Raw genomic sequence first — 26,041 nt, 5'->3', positions numbered from 1 at the left:
AACTGTGGGAATCATTTATTTTGTAGCATACACAAACCCACATGCATGCAGGAACATATACATGAAGACAACACACATGCATAAAAACACACACAGACATCATACACAACATATTGACTCTCCCCCTCCCTCACCCTCCCTTTACATGGGCCTGGCTCTGCTCCCTATGAGATTTGCTCATTGGAATCCAGGCTTTCTTCTCATTGAATGTATGCAAGGTCTATCTGCCATCTACTTCCCCCTAGCTGACTGGTCCACAGTCTCTGCCCAACTGTGCAGAGATCAATTGGATGGTTCCTGGGATCTGGGGCAGAGTTTGATATGGCATCAGAGAAGGAAGAAGGAATGCAGATAAGGGAGTTGGTCTTTCACAGAATTAGTCACAGAAAAAGGGCCAGTGGTATTGAAAGTAGGCATAAAAATTTGGCCGTGCTGGGCAATCCCTTTATGAGGTACAAATTATGAGGTCCCTTGAATGAATCAGAAAGGAAGCAACATGATAGTATGAAGAATGACATGCCACACCTCTGGTGACATTTAGAGGTCAGTTCATTGAGTCTGGGAAATAGTCTTGAAAGGCCCCACTTTGTGAAGGGACTAGTAGAAGACTCATGAAGCTGGAGAAAGAGATGGTGTAAGAAATCATGCAGAGCTGAGGAGAGTGGGAGTACAGGTAGAGACAACCACCATGAAGAAAGGGGATAGAACTCTGGGAATGAAGCTGCTTGGGCAATAGGTACGTCCAGACAAAAGCTGTGTTGCTGAACCTTCTAATTTCCCAAACTTCTACCTTCACTGTTACTGATTCCAAGGCAGTAATCCTATATCCCCTAGAGCTCTTTCACATGAGCCCAGAGTTTTTTCACTGGGCATGAGGAAAGTCTGTTTACTTTTCTTTGCTTTTAAACCTTTATTTTGTCTTTATAAAGACAACATGTTGTCTTTATATGTTAATTACCTTAATTATGTTAATATATTATTTTCAATATATTCATCTGCTAGTCAATGTGTACTTATTGGGAATATAGTTGTGAGGAAGCTACTGAGGAGGAAACATCCCCAGGAGAGACACAGAGATAAATATAACACTGAAGTGTTTTGCCAGAAGTACTGTCTTTGGCTGGGGACTTGGAGCTAGCAAAAAGATATGGAGAGTTACAGATCCTTTGATACTACTTCCCAGAATAGAGAAGGAGCATTTACACTGGAAAACCCATCTGGGCAACAAGTCAGTAGTAGGGTAAGGGGGAAATAGGAGTGGTTAAATACCACACCATCCCTTTAACACTGCTACACAGACATGACTCCATGCAGAGGTGCTGGTTCACATTCTCTATGAGTCTGCTCTTTTCTGCAGGGAAGAGAGTGAGCGCTACAGAAAGAAGATAGCATTGCTTGGTACCCAGGTAGTGGGGTACCAGGGCACATGCTCTGCTTCCCTTCTCCTACCACTCCTCACTCCATTGGCCAGGCTTTCTCTCAGCCTCAGACACTGATCTCCAGGTTCTGGGCTGCAGACTCTAAACTCTAGACTCTAGATTTATAGGATGTTAGAGCTGAAGGGAACCTTGGAAATCACTTAGTCCATTTACAAATGTAGAAAATAAAATTCAGAGTGGGGAAAATATTTGCCTAAGGTCACACAGCTAATTAACCGCAGAGCAAGAACCTGAACTGAGTGGCTTTTTCACAGCGCCATGCTGCCTCCCAGTCCTTTGGGTAATGTCCCTTCTCTCTAGCTGGGCTACCTTGGCTTTCTAGGTTTCAAATGGCAGTGTTCTCTTTCTCCTGACCTGCTGCTCCAGCTTCCAGGCTCCAGGCTCTATGTTCTAGGTTCTGGGTCCAGAAGCCCTTCCCTGACACAGAAGGCTCAGAAGTTGCTCTCTGCCTTGCCCTCAGTGTCTGGATCACTAGGACTGGGCCCAGTCTTCTCCAGGTAGGAGCTTTGGGTTAGAGCGTTTGCCTGACTGCTTCCTGCCCCGTTGCTGGTGCTGCTACAGCTTACCAGCTGACGCTTCTCACCAGGGCAGGCGGACCCAGGCCGGCCAGTGCTCAAGTGGCTGCATGTGTGGCGATGCTCCTCTTCCAGGGCCCTCCCGAGCTGCCAACGGTGCCAGCTTTTCATCAGCTCTGCCTGAACCTGCCAGACAGTGATTGGGCATACTCACGTATATGTACTCAGAGGCAGGAACATGTTATACCACAACCATGGGGCTAGCAGAAGTATATATGGGCACAAGTGTGTACAGTGACATGTATTTATTGGAATCAGAATTTGTTTACAAGGGCACAACTGGCATGGGCAGAGGGCACTGTGGGAGGGTGAGGTCAGAGTAAGCCAGAGCTGGGACCTTATTGAAAGCCATTGCATGTTGGAGCACTGGAAAGGCAACTGGACAGGAACCAGGAGACCTGTGTTCTAGGCCTGGCTCTTCCATTGTAACCAGCTATATCACCAGAGTAAGTCTCTTGCCCTCTCTGGGTCTCTATTTCCTCTTCTGTTCAAGGGGCCTGGGCTAAGGTCTCTTCCATTTCTCATGGGCTGTGCCTTCTATGAGCCACTTGAACTTGAAAGGTCTATTGTGATAAACAGCAGGGCCAGCACCCAGATTGCGGGTGAGATGCCAGAGCTGGTGCTCAGCTTAGTACCTTTGGCTCTCCCTGGCTCCTTACCCATCAGGGTGGATACAGACACTTAGACTGGCCTCACAGGGGGACATGGAAAGTAGAGAGGGTCCCCAGGTTGAGACTGTCACACTCACCTCCTTGTTGACAAAACAATATAGAACAGCCACCAGCATGCCCTAGGGGAGAAGAGAGAGCCAAGTCAGGGGAGAGAGGAGCAGCACCCACCTCCCTGCATTGTCACCAGCATAGATTCAGGACAGGGGAGACAGAGCATCAGTCCTGAATTGGCTTTGGTCCTCATGCTTGGGGACCTCAGGGCTCTGAGTATCAAGAGGCATATTCACCTGGAATGAGCTGAGGAAGAGGTCAAAGAAGAGCTTAACGGAGCGTAGGGTGCCCTGGGCATGCTCGTCTGTCACGAAGGCAAACACCACCTCATGAATGCCCAGAAGAGGGATAAGCGTCAGCGTTGACTTGGCCAGCCTGCCAGAAGGGATACCGAGTTACTCCCAGGATGGAGCCACAGACACACCCTGTGGATGGTGGGGTAGAACTGGGCAGGCAGAAAAGATCTAGACGTCATCCTTCTGAGAGTGGGATCCCAAGGGCCAAGCCATACCTGGACCTCCCCACCTTCCCGACAGCTACCTCCCAACTCAATAGCTTCACCTTGGGGTTGATTGAATGCTTTCCTGAGGCATTAATAAGTGTCCTTCTGCCCTGGTCTCATCCCTTACTGGCTATACCCTTGGGTACTTTCCTAAACCCCTATAAAACTCAGTTTCCACACCTATAATATAAGAATAACAAGACTTCTACTATCTACCTCATAGGATTGTTGTGAGGAAAGCACTATGAATAAGCCTTGAAGTGCTACATAAATATGTGGAAGGTGGTATCAGTGGTGGCTGAGAAGTAGGGTGCCATTAGTAGATAATCTGCTTCAACACCAGAAAGACCTGGGTTCAAGTTCTACCTTTCACATGTGCTGGCTGTGTGACTCTGGGGCAAATCACTTAACCTCTCAGTGCCCTAGTACACCTCAGTGGTATCCAACTCAAATAGAAATGGAGACCATTAATCCATACACAAGGATCCCAGAGGGTCACAGATCGACTTAGTTTTAAAATTTGGTATTATCTAGGTTTTACTGAATTTTATTTATTTTGTTAAATATTTCCCAATTACATTTTTATGGACTGCATTGCTTTATGTTTGATACCTCTGCCTTTGACACTTCTAAGATTATAAGTTGCAGAGAAGGTGTTGACCTGCATTGACTGAGGGAGTTCTCTCACTCTGAAGTTCCCTAAACTAATGAAAGCAAAAGTCTACTCCCCATCCCTATCATCATCATCATCATCATCATCATCATCATCATCATCATCATCCTAATCAATATCATTATTATTGCTGCTACATTAGCCACTTGCCCATATGGAGGGCAAGGAATGGTTAGTGAGCTGGGGTCTAGTAAGTTATGCACATGCATATCTCCACCCACGTACTCACATATACCCAGACACACATATCTGCCAGACACCTACCGAAACTTGTAGTCAGTGTATCGCATCTGGTGGGCCTGAAGTTTAGAGATGAGGATCTGGATGATACGGATGAAGATGAAGAAGTTGATCTGTAGAGAAGGGCAGTCGCAACTCAGAGAGGAAAGTGGGCTACTCCCCACTCCCAATCCTGATACTTGAAGGATTCTGCAAGCTGGAAGAGGCAGATGGTAGGAACCTCCCCCCCCTCCAGTGGATAAAGCCCTGGGTCTAAAGTCAGGAAGACCCGAGTCTAAACCTTGCCTCCAACACTAGTTGTATGACCCTGGGCAAGTCACTTAACCCCGTTTGCTTCATTTTCCTCACTTATCTTGCAAAGTTGTTGTGAGGCTAAAATGAGATCATATTTGTAAGAGGTGCTTAGCATAGTCCCTGGCTCTTTACAAATGTGCATTCCCTTCCCTTCCCTGGAAACTGTAAATAATCACAGTTCTCTAACTTAGCCTGTATCTTATGAAACTCCCCTCTCTATGTACTGCCTTAATCAGAACAGATTTCCACTCTGTAAAACCAGCATAGCATAAGAAGGGAGCATTGGGTGGCTTATTTTTTAATTAAAATTTTTTTATTTCTAAAGGGTTTGGTTAGCATTTTGACCATTCAGCCTGGCTTCTCTATCACCTAGGTGTCTCTGATATTATTTCCATGTCTGCTTCTATTATTTTAAAAAGGCTGGGATCTTGTCTTCTTATCGCCACATAACACTTATCATAGTGTTTCCATACATAGAAAGATAGCTAGCAAATGGTGTTGTTGGCCTACTGACTGATCAAGTAACCAGACAACCAAGTGAGTGACTGATGGGTTGACTGCTGATCACATAATTGGATTGATGAAATGTGAGGAACTAAAAAGGGAGAGACCCCTGGTATTTGTATAAACGGTAGATTCCTTATAGCTCCTATTTGAGCTTGAACTAGCCAGCTGACTAACTGACCAACTGACTGACTAGACCAAAGGACCAATCAATAAACATTTCTTTTTTTTCTTTCTTTCGTTCTTTTTTTTTTTTTTTTGGCTAGGCAATGGGGTTAAGTGATTTGCCCAGGGTCACACAGCTAGTAAGTTTTATATGTCTGAGGCCAGATTTGAACTCAGGTCCTCCTGAATCCAGGACCAGTGGTCTATCCACTGTGGCACCTAGCTGCATCATCAATAAACATTTATTAAGCACCTACTATGTGTCAGGCACTGTGCTATGTGTTGGGAATACAAAAAGAGGCAAAGACAGTTCCTTCCTTCTAAGAGCTTACAATCTAGTAAGGGAAATAACATGCAAACAAATATATACAAAGGAAGTTATATACAAGATAAATAGGAGTAATTACAGAAGTTAACAGTAATTAACAGAAGGAAGAAACTGGAATTAAGAGGGGTTGGGGAAGGTTTCTAGTAAAAGAAAGGATTTTAGGTGGGACTTCAAGGAAGCCAGGGAGGTGGTAGGCAGAACAGAGAAGAGAGAGTGCTCCAGGTATAGGGGACAGCCAGAGAAATGCCTGGAGCCAAGAGGTAGAGTGTTGTGTTCATGTAAAAGCCAGGAAACCAGTGTCACTGGATCAAAAAGGATTTGTAGGGGAGTAAGGTGTAAGAAGACTGAAAAGGTATTGTGTGTGGGAAGTGGCAGGTTATGAAGAGCTTTGAATGCCCAACAGAAAATTTTGTGTTGGATCCTGGAGGCAAGAGGGGGCCGCCAGAATTTACTGAGTAGGGAGTGACATGGTTAGACTTGTACTTTAGGAAAATCACATTGATGGCTGAATGGAGGATGAATTGGAGCGGGGGGAGACTTGAGGCAGGCAGACCCACCAGAGACCATTGTAATAGTCCAAGCATAAGGTGATGAGGGCTTGTACTAGAATGGTGGGCAGTGTCAGAGGAGGGAAGGGGGCAGATAGCCAAGATATTTTGCAAAGGTAAAATCGACAAGTTTTGGCAACAAGTTGGATATGGGGAGTGAGAGACAGATCAAATGGTCAACTGCCTTTGACTAACTGACTAAGTGCCTCAGTGAGCAGCTGACCAACTGACTGATCGTGAAATAAGAGCCAGCTGAGCAGCCAAACAAAAGGGTTGTTGCAAACAAAGAATGAAGAGCTAAAGACAGCAGGAAGTGTAAAATGAGTCTCTTTAAAGTATACAGCTGGAATGGTGAAATGTGAGGAGCTAAAAAGGGGGCACTGCTTGCGTATCTAAGTTAGTAAAGGCTTCTTTATAGCTTATATGTGAGCTTAAACTAGCCAGCTGACTGACAGATCAACCAACTAAGTAATGAACTGAATTGCCAAACAACTGATTGGCTGCCTGGTCAACCAACTGATGGACTAACCAACTGACCTGCCAACCAACTTGACCTATCGATCGATCAACTGATCAAACAATCAACTGACAAGTTAACCTACTCACCAATGGAATGGTTAACCATCTGAAAACCTGACCAGACAATCAGTTTAATGATTACGTGGCCAAATGACTGCTTGACCAACAGATGACTGACTGACTGACTGACTGTCAAAGACAGTATGTGATTCAGATGGTAAGTGTTAACAGGTTCAGGCAAGTCGGTTGGGAATGGGGCAATCATGAAGGGCTTCATATAGAAATAGGACCTTCAAAGATAAAGAAGATTTGAACAACAGATAGTGTAAGGGCAAGTATAAAGTTGGAGAATAGCATGAAAAAAGATTGTAAAGAATGAACACGAGGAATTTGAACTTTAATCTGTAAGTAATGGGGAGCTAGCACAGGTATGGTCTTGAGTAGGGATGTAATATGCAAAAATAACTGTTAAATGAATTTGAAATTGGCTAAGGATGAAGTGGAAATGAGAAGCTAATGGTGAGGTCATTGCAGTAGTCCAGGAATGGGACAAAGTCATGGCGGTAGAAATAGAGAGAAAGGGACAGACTTGAAAGGCATCTTGCATGAAGAATTGATAGGCCTGGGTGATTGTATGTAAGGAGGGAAGGGGAAGGAGAGACCAGTGAAATATCACTCTGTAGTGTCAAGCCTTGATGGCTGATGGCATTGCTGATAGAAATAGGGAAGTTGGGAATAGGTTTGATATGATTACCTCTCTCAGCCCGTTTTCTCATCAATATTTTAGGAGCTTAGACTAAACGATCTATAAATTTTCATCCAGCTCTAATATTCTACTATCTTATGATTGATTGGTTGAGCAATTAGCTAACTGTCTAGCTGACAAATTGACTGGCTAGCCCAGGTGTGAGGAATCTGTGGCCTCGAGGCCAAATGTGTGGCAGCTAGGTGGCGCAGTGGATAGAGCACCGGCCCTGGAGTCAGGAGGACCTGAGTTTAAATCCCGTCTCAGACCAAACACTTGACACTTACTAGCTGTGTGACCCTGGGCAAGTCACTTAACCCCAATTGCCAAAAAAAGAAAGAAAGAAAGAAAGAAAGAAAGAAAGAAAGAAAGAAAGAAAGAAAGAAAGAAAGAAAGAAAGGAAGAAAGGAAGGAAGAAAGAAAGAAAGAAAGAAAAGTGACACAGGAGAAGCGAAGAATCCATAGGGGATTGGAGGATGCTATTACTCACCAGGATAGCTAGGAAGACAGGGAATCGGAGGATCCACCAGAAACCCATGTTATCATTGCTGGTCCAGCACCTGAGAAAAGTGATGAGTGTCTGTGGGGGGGGTGACATATGCCTTTTCCAGGTCTTGTTCCTCTTCAACCCGGTAACGATTAAACATGGATCCAGTCCGTTCCACAGGACGAATCAGTAACTAGTCATAACCCACTTCCCACCTCCCACAGGCACTGGACCCAGGGATACACATCCTTGTAGGCAGACAATCTAAGAAGCACACAGCTGGAGGAGAGGGTTAAAGGTGAAATTAAGTACCAGATGTCACACACGCATGCAGAAACCAGTCCCTTTTGGGGACTAAACAGACACCATGTTTGCTGTCATTAGGTGATCAATGAGACATCAACACAGGCACAGTCACATACCTAATCACAAATACACTGATAGTCACACACACTTCAAGCCTGAGATTCAGCTGCCCTCACACAAATACCTTCATTGCCAGAGACGCCAGCTAAGCTCTTACCCACCACACTTCAACATTCCCAGAGTTATAGTACCCAGATACTACACACAAAAAAAGCATATAGCCAGAGTGAACGAGGTAAAGAAAAGAAGTCTAGAAACTGGAGGGGCAGAGGGATTCCATCCTGTAGGCAAAAAGCCCTGGTACCCTACCCAAGAGGCCTCCCAAAGCAGAGCTCATGGGGGGAAGGGGGTCCCCCTCTGGAGACATATGTCTCCTGAATTTACCTTTACCCCTCACCCATTCCAGGATATAACCTTCCCTACCCTTTAACTCCCAGAGGCCCACTGTCTCTCTCCCTCTACTCTCCACCTCTATCTGCCATTAGTTTCTGGTACTTACTGGATATTCTCATAGAAAAATTTCACCACAACCCAAGGGATGACAAAGAGGATGGGGGCCCCTGTGGAGACAGTTGATAAGATAAGGTTTGGCCCCCGCCTTGGGGAAGCCAGGGTTCAACCACTGCAGAATCCTCACCACAATCTCCCAGCCCCTGGCTCCCAGCCCCCTGCCACATGGCCCATTTTCTGGCCACCTCCCTCCAGTTACCCCTGGCTTGCTCACCCCAGCCAATGACCAGGTAGAGGTTGAAGTAACTCTTCTCTGAGAAGACAGCCAGCACCAGCAGGTTGTGCAGGTAGACCCCTTCCACCAGGAGCCAACAGTAATTGGCCACGATGCCATACTGCATGAACACTGTGGCCACTCGGCACCCTGCCACCGCCTGCCACATAGACTGGCATGGGAGTGGGCACCACGGATACCCCCTACCAGGCTTTACACATACCCACCCTCTGGGCTGGAGTTTCCTGGGTGGGAGGGACCCTCACTTGGGGACCAGACTGGGGGCACGTCTCAGGGAAGAGAGGTGACGATAGAAGTTAGTGCAGCGATGCTAGGGGCAAAAGAGGAAATTGGGGCTTGGGGGTTGGAGGGGAACCTGGAGGGTCAAGGAGATCCCAAAGCTGGAGCCTCTCATATGAAGGGGAGGATGGAAGAGATTCTAAGGATAGGAATTCTTGGTTTGCATCAGGGGCCAAGGAAAGGAAGCAATTCTAATGGAATGTAAGCTCCATGAGAGCAGGGACTGTTTCATTGGTATCCCCAGTATCTAATATGGCATTTGGCTTACAGTAGGTGCTTAATAATGTTTGTTGATTGCATAGTTATATTTGGATTGAAGGAATTCTGGGGTTAGGCTGACCAGAAGAGGAAGGGCTTGGGAGAGATCAAGAAATAATTTATTAAGCAACTACTATGGGTTAGATACTTCTCCAGCTCATTTTACAGATGAGGAAACTGAGGCAAACAGGGTTAACTGACTTGCCCAGGTTACACAGCTAGTAAGTGTCTGAGGCCAGATTTGAACCCAGGTCCTCCTGACTCCGGGGCTCTATCCACTGCGCTACCTAGCTGCCCCCTGGCCTAGATAGTCTGGAAGGTCCCTTACAACTCTAAAGCACACGAAAACAGGGGTTAATGGAAGGATAGTTGTGCCTTTGTTTGTAACAGGGAAGCTCCGAAGAGGGATGGTTTGGGGGATGGATAATGAGTTCTGTTTTGGACATGCTGAGTTGAGACACCTCCAAGACATCCGATTGAAGATGCCGAATAGGCAATTGGTGACACAGGACTGGAACTCCAGAAGAGACTAGGACTGGTTACATAGATCTGGGAGTCATTTCCATGGAGATGATAAATGAACTCAGAGGAGTTAATGAGGTCACCAAGGGAAAGAGAATAGAAGGGAAAGAGAAGAGGGTCCAGGACAGAGCCTCAGGGCACACTCACAAGTAGGAAGCATGGCACAGATCATAATCCACCAAAGGAGACTGAGCAGGAGTGGTCAAGAGAGAGGAAGGCCAGCGTGGGCTAGGCTAGGCTAGGCTAGGCTGGGCCAGGCCAGAGACACTGACCTCATCACTGAGCCAGATGCTCACACTGAGGTCGTCTCCGATCTTCTGGCTGTACCGAGTCTTGAGCAGGGCATCAATGACCAGCACGGAGCTGGCCTTGAGAATGAAGGAGGCAAACAGGTTCATGTGGATGTAGTTACGGGTGCAGTGCAGCTTGCTGTGGGGGAAGAACAGAAATCAAAGAACCCTACCCGCTCTTTCAAACTAGATGCCCAGCTACTCTCCAGACTCCTTGCCCACCCCTTCTAATATCTGCTTCATCTTCCTTAACTTTTCACTGTCCCCCCAAAGGTGCCTCCAAACGCTGAAACTCCTCTGCTGGCTTTCCCACCCCATAACGCCCACCAGGGGACAGCTGAGGTTGTGCAATGAATGGAGCACTGTCCTGAATTCAAATCAGGCCTTAGATACTTCCTAGCCATGTGACCCTGGGCGAGTCACTTCACCTTGTTTGCCTTGGTTTGCTCCTCTGTAAAATGAGCTGGAGAAGGAAACGGCAAACCACTCCAGCATCTTTGCCAAGAAAACTCCAAATGGAGTCACAAAGACTCAGATAGGAATGAATAACAACAAAAGATTTGTTCTTTGACCCATTCATTATTTAGGATTTCATTGTCATCTCCATTTGAGTATCTTTTGGTCATTCAAGCCCCTCAATTTTTTAAAATTTTATTTATTTATTTTTTTGGTGAGGCATGAGGTTAAGCAACTTGCGCAAGGTCACACAGCTAGTAAGTGTTATGTGTCTGAGGCCGGATTTGAACTCAGGTCCTCCTGATTCCAGGGCCAGTGCTTTATCCGCTGCTGCCCCCAAGTTCCTCAATTTACAGGCAAGGAAACCGAGGCCTAGAGAGGCCCAGAGAATGACCAACTCAGGGTCACATGGATAGTAAATAGAAGAGCCAAGATTTGAACCCAGATCTAGATTTGAACTTCAGAACCATGGTTCTCCTTGATACTGTTGGCATTGTCCCCCCTAATCCTCTCGTTGTCTTGCCCTCCCCACCCCTAGAACTTCTGTGACAACCAGAAACCCCAAGACTACTCCCTGGAAACTTCCTAGAGCTCCTGAGACCTCATAGAGATGCAAGTCACTTGACAGTTCTGTACCTCAGTTTCCCCATCTGTAAATGGGGGCACAATAGCAGTTATCATGAGCATTATTCCTAATGTTTTTTGTAAGCTTCAAATAATACATGTGTTTTGCAAACCTGAAGCTGCCATTTATGTGGCATAGTTCCCACAGCCTTCTGGGACTTTCCAGGCTCTCATGCTCTTTCCTTTTTTTTTTTCTTTTATAGATTTATTTGTTAAAGGCCAACACATATTTAGACAACTTAAATATAGTTCCGACAGAAGTATTCCAACAAAATCAGTGACAGTATTGTAATATGTTTTCATGTTCAGACACTTCCTGGGGTCATGGGACTCATGATTTTTTTTAAGACTTTATTGGTACAGAGCCTCCTTATCTGCGATGTAATCTACAACCTCCTCCGGACATATTAACCTTTCAGCATCCGCGTCAGGAATTTCAAACCCAAATTCACCTTCCATTGCCATTATAGTTTTTACTTGGTCCAAACTACTACCCAGGGCTTCCATGAAGTGGGAAGATAATGAAAGCTCTTCTGGATCAATCATCCTGGAGCCATGGAGGCCACAGCCCTTCATGCTCTCCAGTGTCAGAGGAAGTGAATCACTATAATTACTGGCTCAACTACAGGAAATCTGTAGGTGTGCTAGGGTAGGGGCTACCGCCCTGCTTCTCCGTCCCTACTACCGTGCGTTGGGTGAGCTGGGTGAGAGGCCTGACCCAGGTGAGCACAGTTCCCCTAGACATCTCATGCTCTTTCCTGTAAGAGCCCCAAGAGCTTTGCCCACCCCTCCATGTTTCCAGGCCGTCTTTCCCCAGGTACCTGAAGCCCAGCAGTATGAGGAGGGCAAGGAGCAGGGCTGCCAGGGACATCGAATAGCCCACAGTATACATCATCTGGAAACTGCTGTACATCAGAGCAGACTTGTTCTGGGAAATTAGAGAGTCATCACGAGCTTGCCTCGTCTGGGCGCTCCCAGCTGATCACCTTCCCCGGCCAAGGCTCCCCACTGACCTGTGACCAGATCTCATTGATGTCCATCTGGCACTGAGAGGCATTGCGCCAGGCCTGGCCTTGGGGCCCCTTGACCCATTGCCCGTCAGGTCCACATTTCTTGAAGACAAATCGGTGCTGCACTAGAAAGAAGGGGCACACTGGCATTGGTGAAGGCCCCTCTCAAGTGAGACCTTTCACCCAACATGCCCATGCCCTGGCAGCCCCTCCCTCGGTTCCCAGAGTTTACCTTTATGATGCCAAGGCAGGTACCAAGGGCAGGAGATGTTGGCTGTGGTGTTGGGGAGGGTGTCCGGCCAGCAGGAGTATTTGTCAAAGGTCCTGTTACAGACCAGCTCTGCTTGTGGGGCAGGGCAGAGAAAGAGGAGGAGAAAGGGGTGGCTCTGGCCCTGCACCCCCCTTATTCTTACCCCACCCAACTGCCCTGATTTGAGACTGTTAACCTTTTTCATCTGAGGCATGGCCCAGCCCTGACCCCACAGCCCCCAAAACTGCTTTCTTCTAAGACTCGGAGCCTGGATGAAGGAGGTGTGCACGCAGAAGGGGCGGGCCTTTCTTCCTTTCTTCAATTGCTCACAGTATTCCTGGGGATTTTATGCTTATCCCAATCTAATTTGTGCAGGAAACATTTGTGTCCATATCTTATCTGCTCCACTAGCTTGTACTCCTTGAAGGTAGGGATTGAGTCCATTTTCATTTTTTATACCACAGCCAAGCCCTACGCATGATTCCTTGCCCATAGCAGGTGCTAAATAAATGTTTTTCCTATTTTATTTTTAAATCTTATTTGTGTTGCTGTCCTTTAACATTGGGAGAAGCTAGGTGGTTCAGTGAATAGAGTGCCAGGCCTGGAGTCAGGAAGACTCTTCATCCTGAGTTCAAATCCAGCACTAGCTGTGTGACCCTGGGCAAGTCACTTAACCCTGTTTGCCTCAGTTTCCTCATCTGTAAAATGAGCTGGAGAAGGAAATGGCAAACCACTCCAGGATCTTTGCCAAGAAAAACCTAAATGGGGTCATAAAGAGTCAGACATGACTAAAAAAAGGCTGAAACTTTTAATATCATCTTCATCCAGTTATATCCCTCCCTATTCCCCTAACTAGAGAGCTTATCCCTTGTAATGCTGATTTTTAATTTTTTAATTAAAAAAAATTATTTTTTTTATTTTTAGGCAATTGGGGTTAAGTGACTTGCCCAGGGTCACACAGCTAGTAAGTGTCAAATGTTTGGTCTGAGGCCAGATTTGAACTCAGGTCCTCCTGAATTCAAAGCTGGTGCTCTATCCACTACACCACTTAGCTGCCTGGTAATGCTGATTTTTAAAAGAAAGTAAATACGTGCTGCCTTGCCAAGCAGCTTCCTGAAGGGGCTGGCAGGGCAGAAAGACTGAGAACCAGAGAAGGCCTGGGGTCATGCTGGAGAGGTGGCCCAGGAGCAGGGGTGCCTCACCCGTGGGAGGGGGCAGTAGGCTCAGGTTGTAATGACACTCATCACTGTAGCTCTTCCATTTTTCAAAAAGGAAATCCATCACCTGGGCAGAAGGAGCCTGCAGCTGAGGGGCAGGAACAGAGGGACAGATGAATGGTAAAGGAACCTAGGCTGGGAGCAGTGAGTCAAGAGAAAGGGGCCTGGGGTTGGAGGGAGTGGAGGGAGGGGAGGGAGGGAGGGGGCTCACCTGACAGGAGACCACCAGCAGTAGCAGCGAGACATGAGTGAGAAGCATGCCTCTGGACAGTTGTTCCCCACATCTGGATGGGGGTCAGAGGTCTTCTGGCCACTATCCACTAAAATTCCCCAAGGGTATCTAGGCTCCTGTTGGGGCTAGAGGAAATAGGTTTTAGGGGAAAGATCACAGGTTTATCAGAACCTGTGTTTATACAATAACAAAAATATTGTAAAGACAAACAACTTTGAAACACTTTGGAACTCTGACCCACAACGCAGCGGCCATCTACAATTCCAGTAGACTCATGATGCAACATGTCACTCACCTCCTGATAGAAAGGGAATGAACTCAGAGTGCAGGTTAAGAGATTGAGGTATAGATGTGGATCTGAAAATAAAATAAAATTGAATTAAAATTTTAAAAAATCACAGGTTCAGAGTCAGGAGACCTGTCTTGTCCCTGCCTTGCCATCGGCTAAGCTATGTATGCCCTGATCTGCCAGAGATTCTTCTTTTTTTTTTTTTAATTTATTTAGTTTTTAATTTATAGAATAAAACAAGCATTTCCATAACATAGTATAATAAAAGAGGTGACTGCACATAAAACTGTAAATTTATTATGTACAACTGGCTATTCCTTTTAAATATATAATAGTTATCATGTAAATTTCTTTTTTTTTTCTCCTGTTTTTCTTCCCTTCTCCTGGCTAGATGGCTACCATTAGATACAAATAGGTATATATATGTAAAATTATTCTATACCTACTTCTATTTATTATTTCTTTCTCTGGATGCATATAGTGTCTTTCTGCATACGTCCTTTATTTTTAATTTGTGTATTTATAATAGTCAAAATGACTTAGTCACTCAAAATCATTCTCTTTTTTTGTCAAGGCAGTTGAGGTTAAATGATTTGCCTAGAGTCACACAACTAGTGAATGTTATGTGTCTGAGGTCACATTTGAACTCAGGTCCTCCTGACTGCAGGGCCAGTGCTCTATCCATCATGCCATCTAGCTACCCCTAGTCAAATATCACTCTTAAAATAGTATTGCTGTTACTGTATACAACTTTCTCTTGGTTCTGCTCACTTTGCCCTTCACCATTTTGTATAACCTGGAATCTGTAGACTACCTAGTCTGTGGGTAGATTTCAAGGGGTCTGAACTTAAATGAGGGGGGAAAGCTCACCTTTACTGTCATTTACCTCGAACTGAAATTTAGCATTTCTTTCAATGATAAATGTAGGCAACAAACCACAGTAGTATTAGCAGTATTTGCAACTTTGTCATCAATAGAAATCACAGCTCTTTTCATATCAAGTTACAGCTATTGCAGCTCCCGAAATATCCCTTACATTGCTACTTCAAAATTCCTGTAGTTATGTTAGGCTGCTTCTAGTTATATTCCTATGTCACAAATTGGATTTTTAAAAAAATATTTTGATAATTGTATTTCAATATAACTGGTTTCCTTTGTGATCTTATGTATTTTATTTTATGCATTTGAAACCATCATTCTGAGAAGGGCTCTACAGGCTTCCCCAGACTGCCAGAGGGGTCTGTGATACAAACAAGGTTAAGAATCCCTGCTTTAAGGTGGCAGTTAGGTGGTGCAGTGGATAGAGCACCAGCCTCGGATTCAGGAAGACCCGTGCTCAAATTTGACCTCAGACACTTAACACTTACTAGCTGTGTGACCCTGGGCAAGTCACTTAACCCCATTGCCTAGCCCCCCCCCAAAAAAAATCCCTGCTTTAAGACACAATCTAAACTTGCCGCCTCTAGTCCTCCTTATCCATAAAAGATAATAGCACCTTTCCTACCTATCTTGCAGGATTACTATGAGGAAAGAATGGAATGAGTAATAACAAATTTAAAATGCTTTCTACATGGAAGGGGCCGCTATTAGTCTATTGGAGGCAGAGGGGCCCAGCCACGGCACTTCCGTCTCTCCCAGGTCTCTCTTCTTGCCCCCACTACCTCCCTAGGGATGCAAGTTGTTTTGTGTTCTGTGCCTCAGTTTCTTCCTCTATAAACAGGGGATGATAGTAAGGCCAAATGATTGTGAGGATACTCTCTTCCACCCCTTCCCAACAACTCAGTGAAGGGTTAGGGTTGGGGTGGCTGCCTGTCCACAGGTCTGGGTGACTAGTGGGGAGCTACCGAGCTTTCCCTATCATCTTCCAATGCCTGACCCATTCACTAGGTGTCAGGTCTTGGCGGGTCACCTACACTCCTTGGGACCTGCCAAGCAAAGCACAAATCCCCACCTCAAAAAACCAGTTAATTCCTCTATAGCTGGTTCAGGCCTTGGGATTTGTCTTTTAACTAACAAAGAGTCCATTCAGTTCACAATTTCCCCCTACCCCCTACCTCCTAGGCTGAAACATAGTTCTGAATGCCCTCCCTCGGGCTCTGGCGTCCTCTTGCCAGTGGGGAGGAAGGCTTCAGAAGCTTTCCCTCCCATCTTTCTCCATGCATACCGCAGATGAGAGCTGCCCCTCTGCTAAATGCCTGTCAGGCTGCTCTCATCTGCTATGGCAGGCACTCACATTGAGGGGAAAGTATCAGCCATATTCGTGAATTCCTGATCAAGGGCCCCTCTGTAATTCTGCAAGGAGTGTGCTGCCTCCCCATCTTGCCTTGTCTAGGACTACAGGCAGAAACAGCTTCTCATCTGATGCCCCAAACACAGATAGAGGATCCCTGCTCACTTCCAATCTCCTCTTTGAAGCTAGAGAGGGCACCAGGAGAGTTTTTTCTCCTTGCTCCTGTCCCTTGAGGTGATGCCAGGGTCTGGGTTCCTGATTGGAAGCCTCCCTCTCCCTGTTCCTTTCCTACCTATTTTTAGCCCTTGGGAAAATCGTCTCGGCTGGACGACTGTGACCCCCAGCAGCAAGCAGCTGTGGGAGACCTCCCAGGGAGGCTGCCCCATTGATCACAGAGTCCCAGCTGTCTTCCAGGGCCTGACCACCATATTTAGCGAGGCAGTCTTTGCAGCTGGACAGCCACATCTCCCCTCATTGACCAGGTGAAAGCTAGAGGTTGTGCTGGGACCTCCCAGTTAGGAGCAGGAGAACTCCAAAACTGCACTTTTTGCTCTGCCTAGATACAGAAGGGGTATGGGCAACCAAGCTGTCAGGTGAGGGAACTGGACTAGGGCTATTGGTTCTATGTATCCTCAGCACAGGCGACTAGATGCCTGAATGGATAGAGCACCAGGCCTGGAGTCAGGAAGACCTGAGTTCAAATCCAGCCTCAGATACTTCCTAGCTGTGTGACCCTGGGCAAGTCACTTAACCCTGCTTGCCTCAGTTTCTTCATCTGTAGAATGAGCTGGAGAAGGAAATGGCAAACCACTCCAGTATCTTGGCCAAGAAAACCCCAAATAGGGTCACAAAGAGTCAGACATGATTAAAAATGACTGAGCAGCAACAAAAATCCCCAGTGTGCATACATGTGTGCACATATACAAACTACTGTATTTTAAGTACAGGGACTCCCTCTCTCCAACTCATCATGCCCTATTATACTAAGATGCTCTGCTAACAAGGGGAGGACCCACAGGACAGGACGTGAATGCTAGGGCTATCGGGACGGCACAGAAGCCCAAACACTTTCCATCCCATAAGGGAAGAGAGAAAGCAGAGAAGCATGAAAAAGAGGGAAATGAAGCAAGGCTCTTTTTCTCTGTGGCTCAGGTGAGTCCTGTGTTTAGCCAAGGGCTGTGAAGTTGTTCCCAAGTAGAACTTGGCGAGAATGAAAGTCCAACTAACCTCTGGTCTGGGGCTGGCCCAGCCTAGGCCACACAAGCCTTTCTCCCCCCTACAGAAGGCAGCATCTCTGGGATGCCAGTGCATCTGAACCATAATTGTCAGTAGCCACCCTGGGAGGTGCCATGCCAGCTGGACTCGGTGCCATGCTGTTTTCTAGCAGAAGCAATGTGGCACGGGAAAAGAGCTCTGGATTTGGAGATACGTGACCTGGAGTCAACTCTTCCTTCTGCCACTTACTACTGATGGGAACTTGGAGGGGAAATGACTTAATTGCTTTCTCTGGATTTCAGTTTCCTCTTCTGTAAAATGGTCAATCAGTCCATCAATAAGCATTAATTAAAAAAAATTTTAAATGTTAATTAATTTTAATCTTTAAAAATATTTAATTTTAAAATTAAAATTTAATAAAATGGTAATAGCTAGCGTTTATAAGGGTTGCAAAGTGCTTTGCAAATGTTATCTCATTCTATCCTCACAACAACCATGCAATTAGTCTAGCTCTAAATCTGTGATTCTTTATAGTCATGAACCCTCCATCTCCCCAGCCCCAGGGACCTCTCACTTCTCTGGGAACCCTGCCGCTATGGAATAGACCCAGCTAGAGGGGCTGAGTGAGAAACAGGACCCAAGTATCCTTAGTCCCAGTCCTAAACCCCAAAGATATTTCCACAGAGAATGCAGGGGGTTGGTGGGGGAAGGCTATTAAGAAGACTCCCTGGGCAGCTAGGTTTCGCAGTGGATAGAGCACCAGCCCTGGATTCAGGAGGACCTGAGTTCAAATCCGACCTCAGACACATAACATTTGCTAGCTGTGTGACCCTGGGCAAGTCATTTAACCCCATTGCCTAGCCCTCCCCCCTAAAAAAAGAGTCTAAAAAGAAAAAAAAAAGAAGATTCCCTGATGGAACAGGTTGGGAAGTTGAGGGCAGTAGGGAAAGCAAGGCTGAGATGAAAGTAATGAGAGGTTCCTAAGGACAGAGAAAGAAGACAAGGGAGCAAGTTGGGATTGGGGGACAGACAGATAGAAACAACGAGGTCACCAGACCCTGGTTCTTCCATCCACTTTGTCCTCAATGCCCATTTACTTACCCAGACTGAAGGAGGCACTTCTGAGTGAACTTGGGCAAGTCACTTAACCATGCCTCGGTTTTCTCATCTGTCCCCCAGGCTCTGAGGAGGGAGGGGCCAAGCTGGCAGGTGGGCAGAGAGAGGACCAGTGGGCACCTGATCTCATCCTGACATCTGATCAACCAGCTCCATCTGCTCTGGCTTCTCAGGCCAATGTATACCTGGCTTCATTGGGATTCTGCAAACCAGAATCAATAAGGGTTTGGGAACAGACCCTCCTGGTCCTTTCTGTCCCCTGGGTTGGGAATGTCCCTATGGGAATTCTCCAGTGCACATAGCCGTGGTGATGCTCAGGTTGTTACAGAGCTGGGTTCTTATGATTAGACCAGTGCCCTCACAACATATTCTACCAAAGATCTAACTCCGATCTCTAACCATGCAAAAGGCATGGACATTAGGGGTCTGCCTCAGAGCTCTTGACATGGGAAGAGTGGGGTGTTTGGTATTGGCCAGAATAGGCAGAAGCTCTGGGGCCTGGCAGGGCTATCTGGCTAAGGTCCTTAGCCTGTACCCTGTATTACCTACCCACCCTATCTTATCTTTTTTTCTCCTATTATAATCTCCTCCAATTTAGGGTGGACAGAATCAAGTAGGTATGAAGGGATGGATGGACTGAGTAAGCTAGGCAGGGAGAAAGAGGAGCTGGGAGTAGGACAGTGAGGGGAGTGGGAATATGAGGACTGGGGACAGTGGCCAAAGAGAGTCCCAGATCCAGTGCTAGAAAGACCCAGAGAGGGATAGAAAGAGAATGAAGAAGGGGAAAGAAGAAAGAGAAGCCTTTTTTTAGCTTGCTGGGGAGAAGCACAGAGCCTCCTGGACAGCCTCGGGGAAAAGCTCCTAAGTCAGAATCAAGGTGGTTACTGGTACCACAGAGCTCCCCATTATGAGACCACCTTTGGCTTGGGTAGCTGGGAAGGCCAGGGAGGGCAGGGTTGGTCTCTGGAGTTCTCATTCTGAGAAGGATCTTAGGGGTGTGGGGGGCATGTTGGGGAATAGAGAAAGGAAGAAAGATGTCAGCCTCAGCCCTCTGCAGAGAACAATTCAAGCATCAATTACTTCAGTTTGGGGCAGAAAGAGGGAGACAAATGCTTGGGAAGAGGGGTTGAGCTCAAAGAGCATGGGATTGGGAATCAGGAAACCCTGGGTTCTGGTCTTTTATCTGATACTAACACGTAGCCTTGGGCTGCCCAGACCAAGATGTCTCCAGAGCATCACAAGCAAGGTAGCATGATTAGGGCCAGAAGGCTTGAAGTATGGAGAAGAGGAATAGACACTTTGGGTGTCCACTTCTGTCTTGCTGCCTGACCCCTAGCCAGGGAAGGGAAGCCACTCTGGACCAGATGGCCCGAAATCACAGAAAACACTATGGTGGCCACACCTCCTTGGGTCGCATCCCTCCTTACTAAGGCCTGCAGGTACCATGCCAAGGCCGCCAGTGTATCTGGCAGAGGAACGTGCCAGCCAATGGCAAGTGCCAGGAGGAGACGTTCCCTCTTCTCTAGCAGGACATATGTGGTTCTGGCTGAGTTTCTTGGCACTGAAGTCAGAGAAGCCCCCAGACAGAGATGGGAGTGTAGCAAGGGCACAGCTCTGGCCTAGCCAGCCCGGCACATATACTCTCACCTTCTCAGATTCCAAGGAACCTGACATCAAGGTCTTGGCAGCACCAGTCCCAAGCTCATGCCAGGCCCTGGCAAGGTTCTCTAGATTCACTTAACGGGAGTAGGGTAAATAGGAGGAAGAAATGTGGCTAGAAGGAAGAATCTGGCTCAGATGATTGGATTGTAAGAATATTGATTTAGAACTGGAGGGGTACCTTCAAGGCCACCAAATCCAGCCCCCTCATTATACAGATGAGGAAACTAAGGCACAGTTCAGTGACTTGCCCAAGTTCACTCAGAAGTCACTCATGCCTCATTCACTCTGCTACCAGTTGATTTTCTGAATGGCTATTAAGAGTGGGAAAGCTGAATAATGAGATTTCTGTTTGGTCTGAAAAATGTGGCAAAATTGTCATTCTAATAATGACATCATAGTGGCAACTAATCCCATTGGCCAACACTGACCACATTGAACCAACGAGCTGGCACCATGCAAATAACTCCAAGGCCACTGTGTACCAATTGGTCAAATTTCCAGGAATATCATTTCCCCACCTTATTTCCCTCTGTTCCTACTCACTTGAAAGACAGAGGCTTAGTTCCCTTTCTGTATTCTTCGCCAAGGTAGTAAGCTCCTTCTGAAGGTAAACTGCCCCCAGTGTGATTTTGAGACACAAATCTTGGCTGAATATTTCAGATGAAAACCTATTAGGAACTGATTCAAACTTAGAAGACTAAGAGCCTTTCCCCAATAGATAAATGGCCCAAAGATATAGGCTATTTTCAAAACAACAAATCCAATTTCTCAATATTGTTCCAAACCACTAACATTAGAGATACGAAAACCAAAGCAGCTCTGAGTTTCCACCTCACATCCATAAGATCTGCAAAGATGACAAAAGAGGACAATGATAAGTGGAGGGCTGTACATTCATACACTGTTGGAGCTGTGAACTTGTCCCAGCATTCTGGAAAGCAGCTTGGAACTACACCTCCAAAGTTATTCTACTGTATACCCCTTGGCCCAACTATGCCACCCCAAAGAGATCAAAAAAAGAGAACAAGGACCCATATGTATAAACATACTTAGAGTAATTCTTTTCCTAGTAGCCAAAATTAGAAACTAATTTGGCCACCTATTGGGGAATGGCCAAACAAACTGTAGGATATGAATGTAATGGAATAAATATACTCATGTCGTGAGAAATTATGAAATGGACAGTTTGGGAAGCTACTGTTCATAGACCTCTACGGACTGGCATAGGGTGAAGTAGGCAGAACTATCATGTATACATAACAGCACTATTGAGAAAAACAACTTTTAAAAACCTTAGAACTCTTATCAATGGAATGTTCAGAGGCTTAAAGATGAAAAGTGTCACCCAGCTCCTGCCAGAGAGGTGATAGACGTAAAGTGCAGAATAAGACATATGTTTTTGGACAAAGCCAATGTGGGGGAATTTGTTTTGCTGGAATGTGCATATTCATCATGAGATTTTTAAAAAAATTATTCAATTGAGGAGGCAGTGGGAGAGAGTGATAATGAATGCTTATAAAATGAATAAATTGATGAATGAATAAACAAAATAAAAAATAACTTTTGGGATGGAGGCTCCAGATGTTTGAGGGTTATAAGGTAACTCATGGTTAACCATGGTGGGCTGTACAGTAAGCTGTTACTAGGGCCTACGAAGACCCAAGACCTCAGAATCGTCTATTCTTCTTCCTGGTCACAAGAAGGATACAGAGATCCACACTGGCAATACAGAAAAAAAGAGAAAGGTGCCAGGCACTGAGGGCATTACTAGGACAAAAAATGTGTGTATATGTGTGTGTATGTGTGTGTGTGTGTATGAGATGCATGTGAAGAATGCTAGATGATGCTCAAAAAGTGTATCTTTTTTTGTATGTACAGTTTGTCTTCCTCAGATTGTAATCCACTTGAGGGCAGGGAATTTTTTCACATTTTGTCTTTGCCTAGCCATTTATTAAGTTAAGAGTGCCAAAGTACCTTAATAAATGTTTGTCGATTGAATGTATGCATGTATTTGTATCTGGGAGTGAGTCAGGCAGAGAAGAGCCTAGACGGCTAGGAGGCAGGGGCATGAAGGAGAGAATAGTGGCCTTTGCTTTTTGTTGTCCAGTCATTTCAGTCATGTCCAACTCTTCGCGACCCCATTTGGGGTTTCCTTGGCAGAGATAGTGGAGTGGTTTGCCATTTCCTTCTCCAGGTCATTTTATAGATGAGGAACTGAGGCAATCAGGTTGAGTGACCTGTCCAGGGTCACACAGCTAATAAGTGTCTGAGGCCAGATTTGAACTCAGGAAGTTTCATTTTCCTGATTCCCAGCCCGGTGCTCTAGCCATTGTGCCATCCAGCAGCCCCAGGCTCCCTCCAAGCACTAACCTTTAAGGACTGGGCCAGGAAAAAAAAACTAAGGAAGCCGAGAGGAAGGATACATTCGGCATATGTTCATGCCCACCTGATTTTAAGTACAGAAGAGGCACCAGTCACAAGCATGTGTGATTAGCCATGTGCCCAGCTTTTCACACTCACACCCCCTACACACAGTTGCACGCACACGCCTGTGTCCATGCTTGGCAGAACAGGTTCATGCATGGTTGCTCCTAGAGTCTCTCTGGGCTGGCTAGTGCCCAGGCCTCCCACTGGGTATTCAGGCCCTGCTGAGCTAAGGTAACTAAGGTATCAGAGCACAGAGGAGCCATCACACTGATTTCTCCCAATGATGCTCCAGAAGACCTACAGCAGCAGCAGCAGCAGCAGCAGAAGGACCTTCAGGTGACTGGGGGGTTGGAGGGAGGGAGGGAACAGTGGAGGACAGCAGGGGTGGGGGACAGCAGGCAGAAGTATAACATGGATCTGGGAAGGTAGGCAAGTATTAGAAGTTTCCCACTCCACGGTAGTCACCCAGTGCCCTTTCCCAGGGGCTCCTAGAAGGGAAGATGAAGTTCAAGGGGTGTGTGTGTTGGGGGGGTGTTGTTTGTGTGAAACCCAGCAGGCAGCAGAAGGTCATAGCCCTGAGGGCACTAGAACACAGGCTCATGCCGTGTTGACACAACTAGATTCCTGGAGCCTACAAAAGATTCCAAATAAGGGCTTGGGGCAGCCAGGGGACCGGGGTCTGACTCCTACCCTGGCTCATCTCCCTTCCCGCTAGAAGAGAGGTTTGCCTCAGGCTAGTTAGTCCCCCAGAGTGAAGAAACCTGGGCACTGAGGGTCAGAGGTCAAATACAACTTAAGGAAAGGAAAATTTTGCCTAAGGAGACTTGATGTCACCTTCTCCTCCCACAGGATTATAGAAAGGTTCCATGATGCCAGAGGACAATGGCCTTTACTCTGGGGGCGAAATGACATCTGGCTCCCAGCAACTGAGGTGCCTGCCCCCAACCAACCACTTCAGGAAATGGGAGGGGCCCCCACATCCCCTGGATCTGCTGATGGGAAGGAAGGGAGAGATTTACGATGAGGGGTCTGTTCACCCCTACCTCACCACCTTTAGGGATGGACAGAGGAAAGGAGGGTTCTAGGCACTGCGGTTATTGGGGCAAAAACTTCTGTGTGTGTATGTGGGTGAGTGTGAATGGTGTATGCATAGCAGGAAAGGCCAGATGGTGTTTTAAAATAGTGTTTTCTGAGTGTGTGTGTGTTTCTGTGTGTGTAAACATGTATATGTACGTGTATGAGGCGATTAAGGCAAAAAAACGGGCAAAGGCCTAGGAGAACTGGGACTGTGAGGGACCAGGGTGCAGTGGCTGGAAATAGAAAATAACAGCAATCGGCAGTTCCCCCCTCCCCACTTATCCCTCTACCCCAGGCCCCAGATCAGGTAGCAATCTCCAAGGACTAGGTAAGAGCAAGAATAAAAAAGGTCCCGGGAAAGCAAGGGACAGAGGGGGAGCCCAGGCTCTCGGAGAAGCACAGGGGATTGTCAGAAAGGTTAACAGCATTATCACCCCCAGTCTTGGCAACAATGAGAGGGTACTATCATTCCCAGGGGAGGTTTGGGGACTGGAGCTAATTAAAAAATGTAGTTATGGAGCTGGTTGAAGAGGTCAGTCTGAATACCCCTGAGATTTGGGAGGAGAGATAACCTCAGCCCTAGGACTTAAGAACAAAATGGTTGGAATGGAAAAATACCGACTGGTAGTCCCTTGTGGGCACACATATCCTCACCAGCAGACCCCTCCACCTCCGCAATTACCTCCTTTACTGCTCCCGTCCCCACCTTAATCTCCCTGTCTCTTTTTCTCTTCTCTGTCCCCAGCTACCACTCCCTTCCTTCTTCTTCCCCTTTCTCTTCCCTATCTCTATTTCCCTTTCTTCTCACTTCTCTTCCTTCTTTATTATCATCTACCTTTTCTATTCTCCTCTTCTTCATCTGTTGTCTGCTCTTCTCTCCCCTTCCATGTCTATTCCTTCTCCTGTCTTTTCCACCCCTCTCCACTCTCTCCTAGTGTCCCTTCTCTCTCTCTCCTCTTCTCTGCTCCTTTCCTCTCTTCGCCTTCACCCCTTTCTCTGTCTCCCCACCTTGGCCGGGCGCTCTTTCTTCGCCCCTCTCTCCGGTTCACCCTACCAGCCGCCAGCAGGTGTTCACTGTGAGCCTCCCGGCTCCCGAGGGTCCTGCGCCCGGTCCTCTTCCACGCGGTCCGAGGGCTGGGGTTGGATCTCAGCTTCCCTGGCCACCGAACCTCGAGATCGGGCTTCGGGATCCCAGCTCTCGACTCCCTGGCGCTCAGCACAAACTTTCCAGACCGCGACAACCGGTGGCTGCAGTGGTGGCGGTGGCTGCAGAAGGAGGGGGAGGAGGAGGAGGAGACGTCCCCAGGGGCCGCCTCCCCCCTACTCCACCCGGATAGCGTCACCCGCCAGGAGGCTCCTGAAGTCCGAGACCCCAGTCCCAGACCCTCTGCTGCCAGATCCCCCTGAGTCTCAGCGAGCGAACACTTAAGTTTTTCCCCTAACCAGGGCCAGGGATGATGGAAATGTGGGTGCGAGGGCGCCTGAGGATGAGGAATGATATATTTGGGGAATTATTAATCATTCATTCTATCACCCCCTCCGGGGCCATCTTCCTACAGCTGTTCTCTGATCATTAGCTCTTCCCAGGGGGTCCGGCCTGATTTGCTGTTTGAAATTCTGGAAGAAGCTGACCCCTTACTAATCACCAGCCACTGCTAATGAATGACGAGGAGTAATTATGAACCCCTGCTGACCACACCATAGCTCAAACAGAGGTGATGGAGAACGAATGGGGTGGGCGTGGGAGAGAAGCAGAAGTGGGACTAGAGTCCAATGGCCAGTGGGTTGACATAAACCCTGTATACTTGGAAAATGGTGCCCAGAGTCCAGGGCTGGCCCCAAGTCCAACTAGGAAAGAGGCAAAGTTTGTCTTAAAGCCTCTCTCCCTTACCCACTTCCTCCCTCCTCCATCTCTCTGTCTTTTTAACCCTCTTCACACTACATTCAACTTCAGGTGACCAAAGGTCTCACAATAATAACAATTGCAAGCAATCACATTCATTCAGTCCTTTAAGATTTACCACTTCCACGGCTC

General features: G+C 46.9%; 1 protein-coding gene across 1 annotated transcript; it reads right to left on the bottom strand.

Moving 5' to 3' along the window:
- GCGR (glucagon receptor) lies at nucleotides 1-25,723 on the bottom strand. Its single transcript, XM_021000958.2, has 15 exons — nucleotides 25,061-25,723; nucleotides 14,286-14,347; nucleotides 13,970-14,115; nucleotides 13,744-13,846; nucleotides 12,524-12,631; nucleotides 12,295-12,416; nucleotides 12,103-12,209; nucleotides 10,184-10,340; nucleotides 8,832-8,991; nucleotides 8,607-8,667; nucleotides 7,745-7,814; nucleotides 4,176-4,264; nucleotides 2,973-3,111; nucleotides 2,763-2,804; nucleotides 1-2,140 (listed from the first exon to the last, which is right to left on the bottom strand). Exons 3-15 carry the CDS (start codon nucleotides 14,015-14,017, stop codon nucleotides 1,871-1,873), a joined length of 1,476 nt encoding a protein of 491 aa, XP_020856617.1. The 5' UTR covers nucleotides 14,018-14,115; nucleotides 14,286-14,347; nucleotides 25,061-25,723; the 3' UTR covers nucleotides 1-1,870.
- Nucleotides 25,724-26,041: the final 318 nt, after the last annotated feature.

Source organism: Phascolarctos cinereus, unplaced genomic scaffold (genome assembly GCF_003287225.1).
Source record: "Phascolarctos cinereus isolate Bilbo 61053 unplaced genomic scaffold, phaCin_HiC Scaffold_5;HRSCAF=322, whole genome shotgun sequence".
In the NCBI taxonomy this organism is placed as follows: Eukaryota; Metazoa; Chordata; class Mammalia; order Diprotodontia; family Phascolarctidae; genus Phascolarctos; species Phascolarctos cinereus.
This window is presented reverse-complemented; position numbering and strand designations above follow the sequence as displayed.